The sequence below is a fragment of the Ilyonectria robusta genome (assembly GCF_021365365.1).
Source record: "Ilyonectria robusta strain PMI_751 chromosome Unknown BGZ61scaffold_4, whole genome shotgun sequence".
NCBI classification, from domain to species: Eukaryota; Fungi; Ascomycota; class Sordariomycetes; order Hypocreales; family Nectriaceae; genus Ilyonectria; species Ilyonectria robusta.
The window spans coordinates 245,333-262,118 of NW_025764438.1; the positions used below are offsets into that span (position 1 = coordinate 245,333).

Sequence of the window (16,786 nt, forward strand, 5' to 3'; positions counted from 1 at the left end):
CCCATCCTGTATTCCCATTCCCATCCCCATCCCAGCCTTTCCAATTCGCCACGGCAGCACCGGGTCAAGATGATACACTACGTATGTGTTACCTTATTGCAGTGTAAACGCCACATGATGCACTAGCGGGTCAGTAACGACCGCGAGACAAGGCTCAGGTTGGGCAAGGGAGAACACAACAAACGAGGAAAGACCCTGCCGATCCCGGCTGGTACTCAGTTCACATCCTATTCCATGGCGTCCATCTTTGTTCTTTATTGGTAAACAATCCATAACATGAACAAGAAAAGGGAATTCAAGTACGAGGCATGCAGTCGGACTATCATCGAACCATGAACAACGCAGTGTTGCATCTGCACCGTGAGGACTAATATCTGCCGACCCTGCAGGTTGGAATTGAGGGTCCACGGCAACCAGATATCAACAGGGGACCAACAATTCTCGCTTACACTACTGTCGATGTCAGGTGTGTCGCGGAGCCTCGAGCTGCTTGGCGGGTCACGCGGATGGACAAGCAATCGGTTCGGGAGCCCGTTCTAGGATGGGCCGCGAGATGAACAGAAGCGCGACACCATTACGACAAACCGGCCAAGCAACGATCCCAGACATGGCGGCCAAGTTTGCGGAAAAGATCGCCGCTGCAGCTACCATGGCCGGGGCGCAAGCTTCTGGGGTTGGCGCGGCCCTTGTTGGCCGGACGGAACGTCTAAACGACTAGAGCTGCAAAAAAGCAGGATTGACGGGCTCGCAGACCGGGCAATGACCGGCTGGCCGTCATCCCAGAGGATAGTTCCCGGTGGGTCGTCAATCCCCCAGATCTTAAGGGCATCCGGCCCTCGCAGACATCGACGGCCCCAGTGGAGAAGCCATCTCGGGAATGACTGGGCCGTACTGAAGGGCGAGCAACACTAGGCGTTAGGCATTCCCCAGGGTCCAGGGGACTAGCGGTTGGCGACACAGAGAGAACCTGGAAAGGTTGGCAAAGGTCTGTAGAAGGTTTGAAAAGGGTCCGAGGAAGATCAGGGCTGGGCCGGGCTATCATGACATTGTCCGAGTCCCGGGATTGTCATGCTGCCGAGCCGTTTCTGCATGTATATTCTCCTTGCCGAGGGAGCGCCCGTTGGCCATTTCAGCCGCTGGGACCATCCAGCGTTTAAGCCTTGATCCAGCTACCTGTCTTGATTTCAAGCATTATTCAATCGCTTGGCGTCTATTCGAGAGTTGCCGCGGTGCACAATCCGGAGACAGCTGTGACGTCGACGCCCTGGCCAACCGTCATTGCCCCGACGCCACCAGATACGTAGTGTAGTACCTACGTTAGCCAGCAATTGTACAGGACAAATACGGTACGTACGATACGTAAAATGCCTATTGACTCGTGAAAAACGGAGCACACAGGCATCATTACGTCCAACGTCCCAACGCAGGAATCCTCCAGTCTTCAGTGGCGCTGGGACGGTGAGCTTCACCGTTCTGGTGGGTGGACCATGACGGCATAATGCACTATAACGCACCTGCGGCACGGCGCCAGTGAGGTCACCGGCCCCCGCCACAGAATCCGCCACACGGGTTGATGTCACTCGCTAAACGTAACTAGGCAAGTACGGAAGTAGGCAGGCGCCCGTCGAAAACTGTGGACACTCTACGGAGTATATTGGTATGGTGATGCAACTATTCGTACCCCGTCATCATCCCTGTCTCACGCCCCAGCGTTACCGTTTGCCTCTTTTCGTGTGACGAAGACGGTGACGGTCAGACTTAACAATCTCGCCGGAAGCATTCGTCATTCTCGTTAAGTCAATGATACGCTACACACAATGCCAATGCTACCCTCCTCGCATGCGAGACACCCTACTCTGTAAAGGAGGAGCGGGATGCAACGAGAGAGCCTCATCCGCCGCCACGCCGCACTACTCTACGACCCTAGGAGCCTTAGACGCTTTGAAATTCGAGGATCGTCGCTCATCGACTGCAAGGTGACTTAGCCTCCAGCGCTTGCTTTTACACAGGGAGCGCATGCTACTTAGCCTTGTTTTGGTCCCATTTCTCCCCTGGGACCTGTCGAGCCCGTGGTCTGACGTGTGATGACAGCACTGATAGTATCATCTAGAAGCAATGCAACAGCTATCACACCATCGCAATGGAGACAAGCTCGACGACAGCTGAATCATTTCTGCATGACAATACCCTCAGGGCCAGCGAAAATCTAACGGGCTCTTCCAGACGCTAGATCTCCAGGGTTCATGGCGATCTTAGGCCTGTATTATCAACACCTAAGAAATAAGGGACTCAGAGGGAGTTTGCCCTAAAATTTCAACTAAGAGCAAAACATTATACATGGATAAGCTAGGCTATGTCGAGGACCCCAGGAGTCATCAAGCTTCTTCTGGTTGTTCAATACTGCATCACTTGGTCTCCTTCTCAGTCTGTCGGCTCTCTTCTTTAAACAATCAGACAAGCACACCTTCCTTCCAGACACAGCTTCCTCCCCCCAGAGTGTGATTAGGCTCGGGGATCGACCGGGCCAAAAGATGGGGCCGCAGGGAGAGCGTGGGTCGGAGCGGCGATGCGGGCTGACGCTGGTGGCGGCTCGGAGGTGCTCTGCCTGGCCACGGTAGAGACGAGTACCAGGTCGTGACGATATGGGAGGCAATGGTAGAAATAGAGATAAAATAGAGATGATCGTGGCGATTGTGGCAATGGCGGGGCCAGCGGCACGGGCAACAAGGAGGATGGGAGCTGGTCTAAGGCCAGTGACTATCGTCATTAGCATCGTCATCAGCATCGTCATTGGTATTGTCGTTGCCGTCTTCGTCATTATCTTTCCCATTTCTATCCTTTTTTCCTAGAGCGGTTAACTTAATGATGCTGACTGCAGGTCAAACGCGCCAGCTACTCAGTGACCAGGCTCACAGTGGTTGTGGCATCGTTTCGTCATCCATGACCACCATATGAGTTTTCTCATGTTTCAGCCACCCAGCGTTCAGATCTCAGCACTTGCCATAACGGTGATCGCTGGTTTTGGCGTCAGAGGTAAAGTTGAGATGGAGAAGCAAAACCAGGTAAGAGAAAGGCACGAAAACAAAACATGGGCTCCAGGAATACTGTTCGCAGAGGCCGAGGTCACCGTCGCATCTTTCTTGTCGGTGCCCTTCTACAGAGCAAGAACATGAGGCTTCTACTAATGACTTGGTATATTTCCATGATCTTAGAACGAACTGTCGGAACATGGTGACCAGTCCAGAAAGGAGTCTTCCCATTCCAATCAGAGCCCCTCAGACCTCACAAAGGCCACTATCTGCACCACCTAATCCCCTACACTCGGCCATTACACCATTGGCCACCAATGGCGCTAGTATTGTCATCTTTGCATTTATTCTGACTATCACGGCTATCAATATATCATCATTCCTCCGAACGGAACGATGACAACAGGGTCCGCGGCGGACCAGACACTCCGCAGGACGAAATCCACAATGAGCTCAGCCATACGGCCGTGACGTACTTTACCAGTGGAATATCTGTGATTAATGCCCTCTTGAATCATGTCAAACCCAATGAGTCAAACCGATGACGAAGGTGAGAGGGGTAAATGCACCATCCCTGACCGAACCACCGGTGTCATCACAAATGCTGGGTGAAGCCAAGGGGGATACTTTATGCATTTCAGTTCAACCGCCCACTCAAACAGCAGTGGGGGGTTTATGAGGGTTCGGGATGTCAAATCGTGTAATCACTCTGAAAGCTACGTGTATTTGAAATGGGAAGAACTTACATGTCAATTTTTTTATGGTCACCTTACACTCTTTCGAAATTCTTCGTCATTCATAACCTCGACACATAGCACCGGCTCCAGCCATCTAAATGAAGTACACAGATAGCCTGAGGTTTTATTTCATTCAAGGGTTTTTTTTTTTTTTTTTTTTTTTTTTTGTAAAAATAAGATAGAATAAAACACGACCACTAGAAGGCTTAGTGTGCTGTTTCCAGCACCCATCGTCTAAGCTGCTCTGCTGTTTCTGTTCCATACCAACACGTCCTCACCTACCCTAGAGCTAGCGATGGAAATCGGCTCGGTTAGAACCGGATTCTCACAACCGTTCGGGGCTGCCTGTGCTCAAATAAAAAAATAAGATGGCACGAAATACGCTTCGTAAACAGTCAGACGGTCAGACCAATTGACTTTGCGGTTGATGAAAACCCGGCCGGCGCGTCAGTGGCCTTTCGTCTTGGACATGCTCCCATGCCGCATCAACAGCCTCTGGTCAGAACCAGCCGCTCCTTCAACCACTACATCCGCGGGTTGATGCAAACATTCTTCTTGACCACGCCGAGTCATTCGTTCCCTTCCACGGCGTCTCCGTCTCTCTCCAGTGTCTTCCATCTCCCTCCTTCAACTACTCCTCCGCCGCGGCCGTCGCAACCGCCAAGACCATCCCCGCCGCATCATGTCCCCGTGCTGCACGCCTCCTCTACAATGACCAAATATCAAACACCCCGCCAGCGGCAGAAACGCTCATACACGAAGGCGCAGGCTGCGCAAGTCGAGGTCCTAGACCTCACTCTGGCGCAACATCCTGCTCCTCCCCATGTCGCAAATCACCTGCCGCCCCGGTATGTCTCCCAGTCTTTCCGCTGCTACAAGCATCACCAACTTACCAACTCCCCCAGACCTCCTACGCAGCCCGCTCTCATGGCAGCCGCCAGCAAAGCCGGCAACCGAGACCAGTTCACCGTCACCCAGATCCCCAGTGCTTCCTCCGGCGGTGTCCCCGATCCCACGCCGCAGTACATCGCCCAGGCGCTCCTCAACCCGCAAGTTCTCCAGCAGCCACGCCGAATCCTGATCGTCATGGACCTCAACGGCACCCTCCTCTATCGCCCGAACAAACGTCGCCCCTTCCACTTCGTCGAGCGACCACACGCCCGCGCCTTCATGTCATACTGTCTCGAAACCTTCTACGTCGCCATCTGGTCCTCGGCGCGCCCCGAAAACGTCTCCAAGATGGTCGAGCAGCTGCTCACCCCCGAACAGCGCGAACGCTGCCTCCTGGTCTGGGCCCGCGACCAGTTTGGCCTCTCCTCGGCCGACTACGACTCCAAGGTCCAGGTCTACAAGCGCCTCACCAGTATCTGGTCCAATCCCCGCGTTATGTCCTCTCACCCGGCTGCCCACGAAGGTGGCCGCTGGGATCAGACAAACACCGTCCTGGTCGACGACTCGCTGGAAAAGGCACGCAGCGAGCCCTTCAACCTGCTCCAGATACCCGAGTTCTCTGGCCTCGCTACCGAATCCCAGAACGTCTTGCCCCAGGTTCATGACTACCTCAACTCACTCTCCTACCAATCCGACGTCAGTCGCTTCATGCGACTAGCTTCCTTTAAACTCGACCCCAGATACGTCTTGCCACCGTCAGGGTAAAAATGCCTTCCTTGGGAACAGTGCGTCCGGGAGAAGGATGGGAAGTGACATGGTTAGAGTCACTAACCCGGCAGCTCATGTTTTGAGCCACTTCGTTCACCTTTTTGAGATACCCCGAGGCTTCATCACCTCATTATGCATAGAACTTCATCGCAAAGGAAATCGAAACAGAACATGCACTATAGAGTTGACACAAAGTTTTGTTGATTGTACGTTTTGCAGCAACATTCTGCATCTATTGTCCGTTTTGTTTCGTCAAAGTGACATTTCCCGGGCATTACGTACAAGCTGCCGGGCCCTCTTGGGCCTTCATAAGGCGAGGCATACCGCCATCACGTTCCGTTTTGCCTCCCAAATCGTTTCTAACCATAAGCCATTATCATCATTCCCCTACCCTTACTCAAAGTCATTAAGCATTTACTTGAAGACCTTGCCGTCAGCAAGGGGCCAGTCCTTGCCATCGACGGTGGTGCCCTTCTCCCAGCCCCACGCGTCCTCAACGAACTGGCGGTCCTCGGGCTTGCTGGCATCCAGCTTGGTGAAGGTGTAGCTCTCGTAGTCGGGAGCAACATCGAAGGCGGGCACGTACTCCTGGCCACGGATGACGAAGGCACCCTGGATGATGGAGGCGTTGTTCTCGCCATAGACGGCAGCGCAACCGAAGATGTACTTGCGGGAGCCCTCAAGACGGTTGTTGAAGCCGCCAATCAGGTTGTTGGACATGAAGGTGAGGGTGAGCTCATCGTTGTACTTGTAGTCAACCTTCCAGAGGGAGTACTCCTCGAAGTTGACGTTCTTCCAGAACCAAGCCATGGCCTCGTTGTGGTCCTTGATGTTGGAGTACTGTCGCTTCCACTCGTCAAGGGGAAGGGAGGCGTTGCCGAGGGCAGCAAGGGGGTGCTTGGCCTTGGGGGCAGCGGGCTCCTCACCATCATCGGCAGGGGCAGCCTTGGGAGCGGCCTCCTTCTTGGGCGCGGCCTCCTTCTTGGGCTGCTCAGGCTTCTTGGGGGCAACGTTGGTGAGAGCGGGGGTCTCGAGGAACTCGAGCTTCTCAGCAACGGCGGAGAAGATGGGCTGGTTGCGGACAGTGTCAAACCAGCGAGTGACGTTGGGGTTCGCCTCACGGTAAGTCTTGTCGAAGAAGTACTGGAAACCACGCTGGGCAATACCGGCGGCGAAGAGATCAGCCAGGGTGATACGCTCACCAACCAGGTAGGTGTTGCTGGCGAGGTGCTCCTCAACAACGGAGAAGGCCTTGAGGGTAGCCTTAGAGGCGTCCTCGACGTTTCTCTTGTTGTAGGGGGCACGGCCCAGAAGGGGGCCGAACCAGTCGCCCAGGCGGGGGAGGACCTCAGTGTTGAAGTAAGAGAGCCACTTCAGGATGGAGGCATAGCTAATTGTTCATGTTAGCTATCTGAAATACATTAGGGTCTGTGAGCGGGGTAAACTTACTCCTGCTTGGTCTTGCCGAGGAGGGTGGTCTTCTCGTTCTGGGAGGTGACTGTGGCGGGGTTAGCAAAAAAGCCCCACGACCAAGAATGGCAACATAATGCAGAAGCGATGGGTTGCAAGGTCAGAAGTTAGACGGTATCCACAAATTATTTTGAAAAAAATACATTCAGACAGGGATAACTGTATAAAAAATGCTAGGTCATCATTCGCAAGGGGGGGCTGTTGGCGAGACAAAAGAAAATGGTGCGATGTTGGGGCTTCACGTACGGTAGACGGCAATGGCGATGCACTCGGACAGAGTGAAACCATCCTCGCCAACAAAGGCGGGGATCTTGCCAAGGCCGTTGGCAGTGAGGTGCTCGGCGGAAGCGTTGCCAACCTCGGCCTCAACGATGTTGAGCTCGAGGTCGTTGGCCTTCGCGACGGCCTTGATGGCGGTGGAGCGGGCGTTGCCCTGAACACAAGAAACCGGTCAGTAACGGCGAGGCAGGCGTCAGGAGACGAGCTGATATACCTCGCGGGTGTAGAGCGTTCCGAAAGGCATCTTGGACGTTTGCTGGGCTGGCAGCGAGAACAAGTTGTAAGAAGATGAAGGGAAGAAGTGAAGGAGGGGAAGGTGTCACGTCTGAAATTTTTCTTACGGTGGTGGGCCAAATTGCCCCGCGCTAGCTGCCTGAGCAACGGGCGGGCAACGCGGTGGCTGGTGAGGCGGCAACTGAAGGCGGTGAGGGCAGTTTTAATTCTGCCCAATCACGCCAGACTCGAACTCGAGTCTGTCTGCGCATCGGCTCTCGTGTTATCTCCACGTGACCTTTGCGGAGCTTGCCGCCCCAGCTTTGCATCTCGAATTCCGACGCAGTTTTCCTGACCAGACGTTGATAATTGAGAGCCCGAACCGCGAATTCGACGGGGCCACCTGGGAATTCCGCTATCATGGCCACACTCGCAAACGGCTTGCGGCAATTTCGATGCCCAAGCCAACTCGCCCGAGCCCAATGGCGCCAGCCTGGCTTGGTCCGATCCAGCTTCCAATTCGGCCTTCGAAGTCTCACCACCGAATCGTCTACGCCAAAGCAACCTGGAATCCCTGAGTCTGCGCCCATCGGGGTCCCTTTTCAAGGTGTCGAGCATGCGCGAGCTGTTCCAGTGACACCCTCATACTTCTCCCGAGAGCCGCAGTTCAACGACCTCTATATTCGCATTTCCCGCCTTTTGACGAAATACCACCACCTCCCAACACTTCCAGCCAGCGAGACGCCTCAGACACCATGGGTCAAGCTTGACGAGATGCGATCGAAGCTGGGTGAACCAGTCAAGGCCTCGCACTTTGCCAAAGTTATGCGCGTGGCAAAGCGTCTCAACCTCATTGAGCCATCGCTATTCCCCCAGGATGTCAAGGTCGCCCTGGACGATTTCAAGCGAGATATCAACCCGTTCCGCAACGTACCGAGCGTCGGTGTTGTCGACAAGCACGGCCGTGCTGTCGGGGTCGGCAAGAGAAAGGAGTCGACTGCCCGTGCCTGGGTTGTGGAGGGAAATGGCGAGGTGCTCATTAACGGCAAGACGCTGAGCCAAGCATTCGGCCGCGTCCATGATCGCGAGAGTGCCATATGGGCCTTGCAGGCCACGGAGAGATTAGACAAGTACAACGTCTGGGCACTCGTGGAAGGCGGCGGAGTGACCGGTCAAGCCGAAGCCCTCACTCTTGCGGTTGCCAAAGCTTTGATCATCCACGAGCCAGCGCTAAAAACGGCCCTTCGGAAGGGTAAGTGTTCCGGCCTTTGCCATGACGAGTCTTTGAACCCGAAAACTAATCTCCCCGACTCCAGCTGGTTGCATCACGAGAGACCCGAGAACTGTGGAGAGGAAGAAGCACGGCCATGTCAAGGCGCGCAAGATGCCAGCCTGGGTCAAGCGATAAGCAGGAACCGTCAGAAAGCTGACGACGCGGAACCGTGGGACGAGTCGTCGGTGGTGTGGGGGCTCGTGAGATGGATGGCGAACAGGCCAAGCGATGCCGTACGCGACCTGTACTCTACTGTACAAACAATCGTCAATGTAGTTTTAGAATCCCAGGATTGGCGTCCGGGCCCGATACTAACGTGCAATCACCAACAAGTCACATCTCTTGGGTGTGAGTGTGACTTATCATGTAAACGCCATGGCCGCCTACCATGTGACAAACGGATGTTCGTGCGTCGTGCGGGCGTCAAGGCGCTCGGCGTAATGGCTCTCGGCGTAATGGCTCTCGGCGTAAAGCCATTCGTTATAACCCATGCACGACATATCATCCAACACAAAATATTGCGAGCAGGGTCAACCGTCCTACGCCATCGGGATTCTTGCCACGTGCCATACGTCCATTACTGTGCGGTCGGACTGTTGAATCTGGAGAATACCCCATGACATGCATGGGAGACCTTGGTTTGATCTTTTGCATCCTCCATCGCCAACGGTTTGAGGTATAGGGTAGTTTGTCATGACAGAGGACTTGGCCACATCGATGTAACAATGCTTCCCTGAGGCCTGAGCCGGCCAGCCCGGAACAAAACACGGACCAACCTCAAAGTCCCTGCATTCGTACTTTTACGACAATACTAAGCCACCCGCGGAGTTGATGACCCAGTGCTGTGAATCGGACCACACCCCGTCCTCGTCCCCGTGTATGAGTTCATGAACTGGGCAGACACCCGTGCCCCTGCAGCAAAACGTGGCATTTACACCGGATGCTCGTCCCGTGCAGGCCTTTGACGGTATTCCAAATCACCTGGCCAGTTTTGGGTTTGGGCCGGTTGGTGGTAGGGGAGGGTTTTGTGGGTGATGGTGTTGTGCTGCTGGTATCATGTGAAGGCAAACCACATCTAGAGGGAAAATCTCGCAGACCAGGTGGTGAGGTGGGCTGTGCTAGCCGCGAGGCGGTCCCCCCCGGCTCATCCCATCCTAATTCCATCCCATCCGCATTCAGAGTGGCATCAGGGCTGCCCAGGATGAGCGGCAATTAAGCCGCGACTGCATGCGGGAGCGGGTTGGGCGGCTAGAGAAATGCTGTGCGCCACTGCGCCCGCGTGAAGAGAGTAGGCCGTGTATGTAATTAACTCGTCAACGGCGTTTCAATTTCATGGAGGCTGGCCGACCGTTGGAGGTCTACACACATCCCCGCAGGGATTACAAAGTTAGTTCGGACGCAACGGTTTTCGGAAACGTCTCGAGCAAGTTCAAGGGTCCATGGATATCCGAGCTTTCAAAAGTCTAGCCGTTTTCGAAATAGTAAGTAGAAGCTCCCGTTTTGGGTTCCAAACAATTCGCTGCGACGTTGGAGAAATGGTGAAGCGGCAAAGTATGATTCAAATGCTCGGTTAAGAAGCTTAAACTGCGGCGAGGAGTCGGCAGTGACAGTGGCAGTGGCACAAGTCGGAAAAAGAGGGTGTAAGATCGAGAAGGCTTCTAGAAGGCCAGAGGTGGGTTAGGTGTTTCAGCCCGCTGAGACGGAGCGATCCGGTTGGTCTGTACTCGTCGTTTCAGCAGCATCAAGTGTGTTGGCGGGTCGATGGATGGGAATCCTCCGAAAAGCGACGAAAAGAAGAGCGGCTAACGATTACGATGACGGCATCGAAGAACGGAGCAGGGGCCGGCTGGCGACGAAGTGGCATCACCTAGATGGCAAGAGGACTGAGGTTTGAGGCCGTTGGCGCAGCTCGATCCAGGCCAGCTCGGGCCTAGGCCAGACCCGATACAGGTACTTCCCGAGGTGGAGGTGGATGAGGGCGGACGGCGGTTTGAGGTCGGCGTTTGGGGCGGACGCAACCACGAGTGGATGGCAGCCCTGCACCAGAAGAGCAGACACACAGTACCATGTTGCGGCACGTTGTACTCGATACATCTGGACGGTACTCCGTAAGAGATAGCCGATTGCGAGCAGGTTCTCAGCGATGAGGCTGAGATCGGCCATTGATCTAACATCCAGGGCCAGTCCGATGCGGCGCCTTGCAGGCCGCTGCAGTAGCGATGCATTACCGCGGGGGCGCGGCGACATCGATGGGGGATTGAATACTGGATTGCCACTGGTGAGGACCAGCGGGCAGCAGCGTGCCAGCGTCTGCACATCATCGGCGCACATTAGCACCCTTGTTGGTGGTGCACGCCAGGAGGGCTGCCAGGCCAGTGCAAGCAAGGCCAGGCGCAAGGTGAAGTGCGCGCCTCGTCGAAGCAGATTGGAACCATGGCGCGATGGACTCCAGTTGGCCAATGGCTCTGGCTGTGGGCAGGACCATGATTGGGCTCACACTCATCACTTAGCCCTTTGGACGTGGAGCCGTCGAGACTCTCCACTAACGCCGCCCGCCAGCCCTCGAGTCCGGGACGGCTTCTCATGCAGAGCTGATGCGCGTTGCCTGTTGCAGTGCTAGACGCGCGAAACATGATCCGATATGCGCGTCAGCTAGCGAGCTTCAGCAGTAAACCCTGCGGCTCAGGTACCGGTACTGGGCCAAGAGCAAGTGTGTGTGGAGACGTCGATGGGAGATCTCGGTGTTCGAAGTGGACAATTTCATACGTGCACCAGCCATCCTTTCGGGGAAGGGAGGGGTGCTGGTAGCGTGCTGGTCGGGACCGTAGGTGCTGCCGTGCACGCGGAAGGTGGCCAGTGAGGAATAGAATCTTGCAGAAGGAATTAACAAGCTCCCACTTGGCGAAATGACAGCGAAGGAGGGAGATGAGAGTTAGTGGCGAGTTTGGTGAGCATCATGCACCATGTTTCTTTCTTTTCGCTGGCGGGTGGTGTTTTGTTCAAAGTCAAAAATAGGTTGTGGTTGCGGATGGTAACAGCGGTGTGGGGGTCTCTCACAGAGACTGTGACAGGTGGCCACGACGTCGGCAGCTGGGCAGTGGCACCTTGGGGAGTGGCAGTGGCATTGGCAGTGGCTGAGGTAACAGTTGGCAGCTGGCTGGCAGTTGGCCACCAGGTGTCCACCAGACACTGGCCTCCGTCGCCCGTGGCCAACTCATCTGTCGGGATATTTCTGTCCGCCGGCCGACCCAGCGTCTGAGGCGGATTCGGCCCCGCCCTCGGGCAGCTTCCCCACCAGCCCAGCCCCACGATCAAGTCCCATTGGTGCACTAGCCCTGGCTGCTAAAAATTTCCGCCTGACGACATCCATGGCTCCAACACCTGCCCCTGGCACCTTCTTTTTTCCCTCCCTCCACGACGAGACATGGTTCAAGGGCCCAGCGTTCCACCATCTAATAGCTCTACTACGTAGTATGGGCCATCCGTCTCCTCTCCTCATCGTTGCGCCTGGAAGCTCCGTCAGCAGTCATTGGCCTCTATCCGCAGGCGCGCTAGCACACGCCCAACCAACCCGAACGTACCGGTACCAGCTCATCCTGCTCAGTGCTCACCACCTCACCAGCCCCAGTCGCCCAAGCCCCATTATCACAAGCCCCAGCTTGTCCGTCCGTCTGTCTGCTGTCAACCCGAAGGCTCACGTTCGGACTCAGACGCTCGTCCCGGAGTCGCACTCCCCGAAGGAACCACACGGGCCGGCAAACGGATGCACCAAGTACGAGGGGCCCTGCCTACTGTCCCGTGCTCCGTCCAGGTACGGGACGCGGCCTACTACGCGTGACATGGGTCATGATGGATAGCATTCTTTGTCGCCCTCTCTCATCGATTGGGCAACGTTCCTCGAGACTCTGGATCCTGGAGCGGGCTAGGCCATGCCCCAATCTGGGAGTTTTGTACTTACTTTTTCCCTATCTTTGTAGGGGAGATTTCCTTTTGTTCGCAAAAATTCCTCGTCACGCCTGTGCCCCATCTTGTCACCCTGGTTGAGGGGGAGGAGAGAGAGTAGTTTTCGTTTCTTCACGGGATGGTGAGCCCCCCTTGCACCCTAAGGATAGTGTCTGCCAAACACCCCCGGTGTCTTAGATCCAGCATGACTGTCTTGCTTTTCCCCCCATCTCAGCTGCTGGCTGTCTCCTAGCTTGCGATCGGCCGTTCAGCCTCGCCTTTGCTGAGACAGGACCGCTAGCACAGCACATCGATTGGCTGGGAACTGCTGTCCCGGACATTGGGGTCGAGCCTGATAGATTCACCACAAATGGCTTACATGTGTTTGGCTACGTGTGGTTTTCGGGATTCGCCCCCTCGGGTCTATTCGTCGGCATCCCGGCCGACTGTCTGATCTTCAGCCGACCCAGGGCAAACCTAGGACTGCCAGGACAACGTCTAATCATCGGCATGCTTGTGTGCGGCACAGCATCGCGTCTCTTTTTATTCTTTCTTTTTATCTCCCTACACCTAATAGTGTTTCGGGTCTCTGGATGGGCATTGGAGCTGCCGAAAACGCCGTCGGGGTGATAGAGCCACCACCTGTCCACTGGCGGCATGCGGCGTGCAATTGGGGATACGATGCCAGTCTCTCCAAGGTTTTTATGTGTCCGTCCCTGGCATCCTGACCTGACTTCGACTTGGCCCGTGGTGTGTGCCTGGGCAGAAACGTACCAGTAATAATCAGGATCGCGGGACTTGTCTCAAGTTGGTAATAGCCCACTCGACGACGCGTTTAGACTTTGCGACCCTCCATCCACCACTGACTGGCCTAAGGATCTCCATCAGAGCCCCGTTCATTCCTCCAGGTGCTACGCAGTACACCTACAGTACAGGACGGTGGTAGCAGCGACAGCGACAGCGACAGCGACAGCGAGCAGCAGCAGTAGCAGCAGCAGCAGCAGCAGCAGAAACACATGCAGCACGACGACCCCGTTCCTCCAGGGCCTCTCGTCCAGGGATCTTCTGCACGGCACCAGCAGCTCTAGCAGCTTCCAGCACCACTTCTCGCAGCAGGTCGGGCCCGTGATGAAATTGGTCCGCATCCCAGCCTCCACCGACGCGGCCAGACAGGAAACGGAGCCCTCGGCCAAGAAGAAACCATCAGAACGCAGGTGCTCCGGACCCGAGAATCCATGGATAGGCCCACGGCTCCCACGGCCTGTGAGCCTTTGCTCCCACGGCGCGCCCGTGGTGGTGGCCCGCGCATTAACTGTCTTGTCGCCGCGCCCCCTTAGCTCTACCCCATGGCAAGCCACGTCGAAGGCTGCCCATCCCCTTCATCTTTTTCGCTGGCGCTTCTTACACGACGCTGGGCCAGGGGTGTCGTCGCGAGGTGGATGGTGGAAGTTTCGCCGATCCGCTACAATCTCGAGCGCCGTTGTGTTGAGCCCTTCTGCCGCGACGGCCCATGAGCCACACAAGCCGCCTCAATCCGTTGGCCTCACCTTACCCGCATCGATCCTCGCCCCTCTATGTTCTCTAATAAGTCATCCCTCACACAGCCAGCCTAATAATTGCCGCCATTCTGGTCTATCTTAACACACCCCCAACTAGTTGTCAAGGGCTATGGCCTGGCACCGTACTTCAGCTGCCCTGGATCATCTCTTTACGCCGTCTTCGAGCCATGTCTAGCATGAGATTCTGATCCCATTCTCTTCGCCTTACTTTATCCTTCGCTCTCGTCTCATACACACCCCCCCTCCTCTCTCCTCACTTGGTCCCATCCCCTTCCTTATTCCCCAGTCCACTTCAAATCACTCATCCTCTTGCCCCTGCCATTCTCCGCGGACCCGGGCGTGTCGGTACTGGGCCAGCAGCTCGATTTCCTTCCGACTTATGCTATAAGATCCCAAGACAATCCTCCCGTCCCTTTGGATTTCGTCATCTCTGCGATCCCAATCTTTCTCCGTCGTCCCCACACTCGACACCCCTCGCCGCTGTGTTACTAGCTGCCCTCACTTCACTTAAATATTCTCGACCAAGCTAGAAAACCGTCATCGCTCAACTCGGCGGACTCCAGCGCCTTGCCGCCGGCCTAGTGATTTCTCATTCGAGCGCTCTGGTCGCTCGTTGAGACTTTGGTGCGGTTGGTTTCTTAGCCCCAGCAGATCGTGGTGGGCTCGAGCTTGTCATGCCCGAGGTCTTTTTGCATGGGCCCGTCCAGGATACACCTAGTACAGCGCGAGACGACCGTTTTGACAACTCATCCGCAAGTCCCACTCGCCTTACCGGCTTGTTTACAGCCCTGGGCCCCAGAGCCCCAGACCAAGCTACCTGCGGGTCCCAACGCCTCGCTCTTCGTCATCTCATCGACTTCTGTCCCTCCGGGCATGAATGGCGCTAGCCTCTAGCTCGGCTGACCTTGTCATTGGATTTGACTTGATAACTCCCTTGCGACCCAGGTCCCGGCTGAGCCATCAGCTTCCCTGCCTGACCATAAAAAGCATTGGGCCTTGCTGCGAATAATAAACCGGAGGCACCCTGCTTGCAGAAGCCTCCGTTACTACCCTTCAACTCGAATCACGTCTGGCCTAGTCACACCTTCCCTACCTTGTTTGGTCTTCGATCTTCGATCATCGCGCCTCCAGCCAAGGTGGGCTTGATTCACACAACCCCGCGATAGCCCCTCCAGCATCCCATCGCCGGACTGCTCGCGCTCTTCTCTATCGCCTGTGTGAACCATTCTCCGGGCCGGACGCTCCTTCAGTCTCCTCGACGACAAACCTCCTACTATTGTACGACCCCCCAGGTGATCCAAACTGGCCGCTGTACACTCCGCTTCGTTGCCGGCCACCCATCGGCTGGGCTCGACGATAGAGTCGTGTGGCAACCAAGGTCTCCGTGGCATGGATGACCCGAACCGACTGAGGAGGCAGAATGAACCGCCGGTTCATCAAACTTCCAACCAAAGATTCGCAATTCACGACCCTTCTCAGCAACGCCGTTCGGTAGCTGGAGGCTCTAACGACAGATATCGCCCGGCTCCTATTAACACTTCCTCGTCACCGGCGCGAGGAATGGGAGGTGCGGGTAACTACGGCGCATACTACCAAGAACCGACGCAATCTTTCTCAACAGCAAACATGCCGGCAGCAGCTATGGCCTACGGGTCCGAGTACGGCGCAGACTCCCGCCAACCAACTCAGGCTTTCGGTGGCTACGGCAATGCTGCGACCATGATGTACAACGTGGCTCAACCGAGCACGCAAACACCTGTCTACGATGCGCAACAATTCGGGACGCGGCAATCCGCCGCTATGCAGATGATGACCCCGGATGTTGCTTCGACCTACTTTGGATCCGAGGCAGGGAGCACCGGCGGGCCGGGTCTACAACAACCGGCTCAGGGCTCCGGCGCATCCGCCAACGTTTACCAACAAAACACTCCCATGAGTTACGCTGGCAACATGTCGAGCGTGAGCGCGATGCAACAGACACCAGCGAGCGCCGATGTCTCCATGAATGACGACCACGAGTATGCCGAAGGCGCCCTGGAGGAGAAGTGGGTCAACTACCAGCGGCAACTGGGGACCATCTTTCAGGAGATTGTCAACGGGTCTCTTGAGAGCGCATCTGAGACATTGTTGAGTGTCTCCAGCTGGCTATTGACTCAGGTGGCTGACCTTGGTATGTATTTTTTGCTTCTTTGAGCCGAGAGACCGGACAAAAAGCAACGACATGGCTCACATTACTCGCGCAGGCCTGAACCTCGACGACACCAGCCTTCACGCTGACAGAATCAAGCTCTGGAACGACTTCAACCACGCATGGTTAGCCCTGGGCCACCGACAGATTGAGCTTATGATATCGTCACAACAACCCTTGAGGGCCCAGACTGTCATGTCTAAGTCTATGGTCAAGAAGATGGGAGACGAGCTGATACGATTGTGCGATGGGATCGAGCGCCATGGACTGATTGACTACCAATATGGGGTGTGGGAGGAGCAAATTACTACTGGTATGTGTGATAGCATCAGGCCCCAGACCCCCGCGCAACTAACCCGATCGCCGCAGTGCTCGAAGATTGTCTGGATCTCTACGAATCCCCCGAGGAGGCGAGCGGTAGTGGCGGATCCCGCTGA

At 55.8% G+C, this 16,786-nt stretch overlaps 5 protein-coding genes across 5 annotated transcripts; 4 read left to right on the forward strand and 1 right to left on the reverse strand.

Moving 5' to 3' along the window:
• Positions 1–4,477: 4,477 nt before the first annotated feature.
• BGZ61DRAFT_528637 (HAD-like domain-containing protein) lies at positions 4,478–5,422 on the forward strand (the record flags this gene model as incomplete). The annotated part of the gene is made up of 2 exons (XM_046253287.1): positions 4,478–4,614; positions 4,672–5,422. The coding sequence occupies 2 exons, from the start codon at positions 4,478–4,480 to the stop codon at positions 5,420–5,422; spliced, it is 888 nt and encodes a 295-aa protein (XP_046108119.1).
• A 187-nt stretch (positions 5,423–5,609) lies between these two features.
• BGZ61DRAFT_444319 (uncharacterized protein) lies at positions 5,610–7,515 on the reverse strand. The gene is made up of 4 exons (XM_046244963.1): positions 7,389–7,515; positions 7,142–7,328; positions 6,875–6,923; positions 5,610–6,815 (listed from the first exon to the last, which is right to left on the reverse strand). Exons 1-4 carry the CDS (start codon positions 7,416–7,418, stop codon positions 5,840–5,842), a joined length of 1,242 nt encoding a protein of 413 aa, XP_046108120.1. The 5' UTR covers positions 7,419–7,515; the 3' UTR covers positions 5,610–5,839.
• Positions 7,516–7,519: 4 nt separating this feature from the next.
• Positions 7,520–9,131, forward strand: BGZ61DRAFT_383437 (ribosomal protein S5 domain 2-type protein). Its single transcript, XM_046242684.1, has 2 exons — positions 7,520–8,639; positions 8,704–9,131. The coding sequence occupies exons 1-2, from the start codon at positions 7,808–7,810 to the stop codon at positions 8,793–8,795; spliced, it is 924 nt and encodes a 307-aa protein (XP_046108121.1). The 5' UTR covers positions 7,520–7,807; the 3' UTR covers positions 8,796–9,131.
• Positions 9,132–13,548: 4,417 nt separating this feature from the next.
• Positions 13,549–14,539, forward strand: BGZ61DRAFT_157394 (uncharacterized protein). The gene has a single exon (XM_046237423.1). It carries the CDS (start codon positions 13,731–13,733, stop codon positions 14,241–14,243), a length of 513 nt encoding a protein of 170 aa, XP_046108122.1. The 5' UTR covers positions 13,549–13,730; the 3' UTR covers positions 14,244–14,539.
• A 1,011-nt stretch (positions 14,540–15,550) lies between these two features.
• BGZ61DRAFT_491038 (uncharacterized protein) lies at positions 15,551–16,786 on the forward strand (the record flags this gene model as incomplete). The annotated part of the gene is made up of 3 exons (XM_046250391.1): positions 15,551–16,331; positions 16,405–16,662; positions 16,719–16,786. 3 exons carry the CDS (start codon positions 15,551–15,553, stop codon positions 16,784–16,786), a joined length of 1,107 nt encoding a protein of 368 aa, XP_046108123.1.